General features: G+C 46.4%; 1 protein-coding gene across 1 annotated transcript; it reads left to right on the top strand.

The window, feature by feature from the left end:
• The first annotated feature begins 187 nt into the window (after positions 1-187).
• Positions 188-3,269, top strand: RPL17 (ribosomal protein L17). The gene is made up of 6 exons (XM_010010024.1): positions 188-236; positions 329-369; positions 1,317-1,451; positions 1,910-2,008; positions 2,526-2,717; positions 3,193-3,269. Exons 1-6 carry the CDS (start codon positions 197-199, stop codon positions 3,238-3,240), a joined length of 555 nt encoding a protein of 184 aa, XP_010008326.1. The 5' UTR covers positions 188-196; the 3' UTR covers positions 3,241-3,269.
• The last annotated feature ends 237 nt before the right edge of the window (positions 3,270-3,506 follow it).

Below are 3,506 nucleotides of genomic sequence, written 5' to 3' on the forward strand. Positions count from 1 at the left end.
GTAGCAGGCCCATGGCGGAGGCCGAGGCCGCGGCTGCAGTGATGACTTCCTTAGGACACCTTCGGATTTAACTGTGAAAGATAACGCGTAGTTTCTGAGCAGCTACTTGGCATGAGGTGAACGGTTCTGCGTATTTGCGTTAGAACCTTAACACAGGTTATTATGATTGCTTCTTTTCTGCAGCTGAGCAGCAAAGATGGTGCGCTACTCTCTGGACCCGGAAAACCCCACGAAATGTGAGTTGTTGGGGTTTTGTGAACGGTCGTGGGGGACTTTACTGAAGCCATTAAGGTTTTAATTGCAAAAAATGTGCTTTTTTTCTCCTCAGCATGCAAGTCCCGGGGATCCAACCTGCGAGTGCATTTCAAGGTATGCAGCGTGTGCATAGTAAAAAATGCAAGGTTTGAGGGAGGGGTTTTTGGTAGTTTTACAGCGTTTTCTTTTGAAACACGTGTCTTTTACTCACCTATGTCTTTACATAGTTAGGGGTGGTAGCGTAGGTCATGGCCTGTGTTTGCTTTGGCTGCTTGTAGTGGTCTTCATCCATAGATCAAAAGTAAGGTGGTGTGCCCTAAAAATCTTCGTGTCTTATATAGAAAATACAACACAGTAGGGAAACATCTGCAGGGAATTTAGTAGGAGGATTTGGGCTACCGAAACTTTTGCGTTAACAAGAAAACTGGAGCTGAGCAGATGCTTTTCTGTTTGGTATTACACAGGAGAAAAGGGATTTTGTTATTTTGTTATCACCAGGTGGGATTGTAGTTGTTCTGGTGTTCTTATTCAGTGCTGTCTCAAGCACTGATGCTTTAACTCCGGTAAGTTCGATTTTTCATCCTGCGCCTTCTCTCCCTTTTTATAATTCTCTACATAGACAACTACGTAGTTTGTCATTTGTTTGCATAGTTTGTTTTGTTACCGCTTCCCTAAGGTGTCATATTTGACATTTTAGTAAGGATTTTTTCTTTACTTTTTGGGATTAGTGGCCAAAGAGAAGTTAAGAAAAGTATGAATACTAAAATTCTAATTTTTCTGCTGGGAAAGATCTAGGTATTGGGTAAAAACCAATAAAGGTGTCTCCAGAACTGTAAGTTCAGTAGTGAAACTCATAACAAGGGTTAGAAGAGCAGGTAGCAAAAACAGTAAATAAGATGTTGCTTGTTATTTTGCATAAAAGATGTTTTTGTGTGTGTGATGTTTTTAAACTGAGATTGTAGCAAAAATAGGATCTGGGAAGGAGCAAGGAGTGCTTTTACTCATGTTGTAACTTGGAAGGATGGCATTGAAGTGGACTTAGCTGTGCTCTGTCTTGCCAGAACACTCGAGAGACAGCCCAGGCCATCAAGGGCATGCACATCCGCAAGGCCACCAAGTACCTGAAGGACGTCACCCTGAAGAAGCAGTGCGTTCCTTTCCGCCGCTACAATGGGGGTGTCGGTAGATGTGCCCAGGTGAGGGCTGGGGTGAAACAGGGCAAGGATGTGGTGGCTTGATGGGAGGGAAAGACAGAGTGAGGAACAGCCTGGTGATGGTGGTGTACTAAAATACAAAATCATTGGGTTGATGGTACGTTAAAGGTCATCCAGTTTCGACCCCCTGGCATGGGCAGGGACACCTTCCACTAAAGCAGGTTGCTCAAGAGAGAAAAGATTCATTTAATTCTAGTACAGGAAGTGTTGCATTTACTTGCAGTGTCAAGTAATTGATCAAATTTAATTATTTTGGTATCCATTTAATGTAATGGGATGTAATGGTAAATTAACGGTGCATAAAGGGCAGGTACTGTTGTACTGGGACAAAGGTCTTGCCCCTTTCCTCTTCCTTTTTTCCCCTCCTCATTTCCTCTCTCCTTTTTCTTTTTTTTTCTTCTCTCCTGTTTTTCCTTTTCTTACTCTTTCTTTTCTTCCAGGCCAAGCAGTGGGGCTGGACGCAGGGTCGCTGGCCAAAGAAAAGCGCGGAGTTCTTGCTGCATATGCTCAAGAATGCAGAGAGCAACGCTGAGCTCAAGGTGGGTGTAACAGACACAGAGCACTTGTGTCAGGCTGTGCTCCCCAGCGAGATGGCTCTGGAGCAAGTGTGGTTTAGTGTTCCTATAAACTACAAAACAAAGCAAAATCTTGGGTGGGCAGTGTGTACCTTTGTGACATTAATTTGGTAAGTTTGATGGCGGTGATGACTTACCTTAGGACACCTTTGGAATACGTATGAAAAAATACCAAGTTTTTTTTTTTCCTGAGCCATCAGCATCATTTTTTGGGAGATCTTCTCCCATTTCTCTATTTTCTGGTTATATTTATGTGTATTCTCTCCTAAATCTGTTGTGGCACATGGAAGCGCAGTCTGGTTTCCTGACTTAAATTGGTGCTTCCTTGGCAAACCCCTAGTTCTGTGGCACCACCAGGTTCAGCTGTTCTGTTTGACAGCATCAGTGTGCATAGAGGGGTGGTTATTCCCATTTTTCCTGCAGAGATGATTGATTTGAAGAGGAAAAGCCAGTGACAGGTTTAATTTCTTCCTCTGCCCAGGGTCTTGACGTGGATTCTCTGGTCATCGAGCACATCCAGGTCAACAAGGCCCCCAAGATGCGCCGGCGCACCTACAGGGCGCACGGCAGGATCAACCCCTACATGAGCTCCCCCTGCCACATCGAGATGATCCTCACTGAGAAGGAGCAGATTGTCCCCAAGCCGGAGGAGGAGGTTGCTCAAAAGAAAAAGGTACTGAGTGTCATAGCCTTGTCACCATCCAGGGATGGGAGCGTTCGCAGGTGTGGAGCTGGACGCACCGCAGTTTGCAGCGGAAGGGGTTGCTGTGATGATGATCTTAGGACACCTTTCGAACAACCGTGAAAAGAAATCCCACATCAATTCTGAGCGACCTCAGTATTAACTGTAAACACAACATTGAGGAGGAGGAACGTGCTCTGCTGAGGTTTCTGTTACGGGGATGGTTTGTCCCACTCTGCTGGACCAGTGTGGAATTGCAAATTGAGTTGACATTCTGTAGGCGATTTAGTACTTACCAAGACACTTACATTCACATATGATCGGTGTCTGGTTTTGTGAACAGGGGAGGGAATTTCTCGCAATTCCAAGTACGTTGTGCAAGTGACGGCTGTGAGCTCACATGGTATTTGAGGGGGGATCTGCAGGCTCCTGTTCTAATTTTCTTGTTTCCCTCTTTGTTTTCCAGATCTCCCAGAAGAAGCTGAAGAAGCAAAAACTAATGGCTCGGGAGTGAACGTGCCGCCGCAGATGTACAGAAATAAATACTAGAGACGCCAGTGCTTTGGCTGTGTGTGTGTCTGTCCTGGGAAAAAAAAATCCGTGCTGTCGGCCGTGGGCTCGCCCCCCTGCCCCGCCCCTTCGCGTTCCGTTAGCGTCGGGTTGCTGGTGCGGTGCGGGCGTTGTTCGCCCACAGACGTCGTTAATTACGCGGGGTAATTAGCGGGGGGCGCGTCCAGCCGCGCGTTACCCGACCCACGCTCTCTGGAGCGCAGCGCGCCT

Source organism: Nestor notabilis, unplaced genomic scaffold (genome assembly GCF_000696875.1).
Source record: "Nestor notabilis isolate BGI_N333 unplaced genomic scaffold, ASM69687v1 scaffold22222, whole genome shotgun sequence".
Taxonomy (NCBI): domain Eukaryota; kingdom Metazoa; phylum Chordata; class Aves; order Psittaciformes; family Psittacidae; genus Nestor; species Nestor notabilis.

Excerpts from the sequence above, each read along its gene's own strand:
- RPL17 (XM_010010024.1), top strand. The coding sequence starts at position 197 with ATGGTGCGCTACTCTCTGGACCCGGAAAACCCCACGAAAT. Across the intron at positions 370-1,316 it reads ACCTGCGAGTGCATTTCAAG|AACACTCGAGAGACAGCCCA; the intron begins GTATGCAGCGTG and ends CTGTCTTGCCAG. Across the intron at positions 2,009-2,525 it reads AGAGCAACGCTGAGCTCAAG|GGTCTTGACGTGGATTCTCT; the intron begins GTGGGTGTAACA and ends TCCTCTGCCCAG.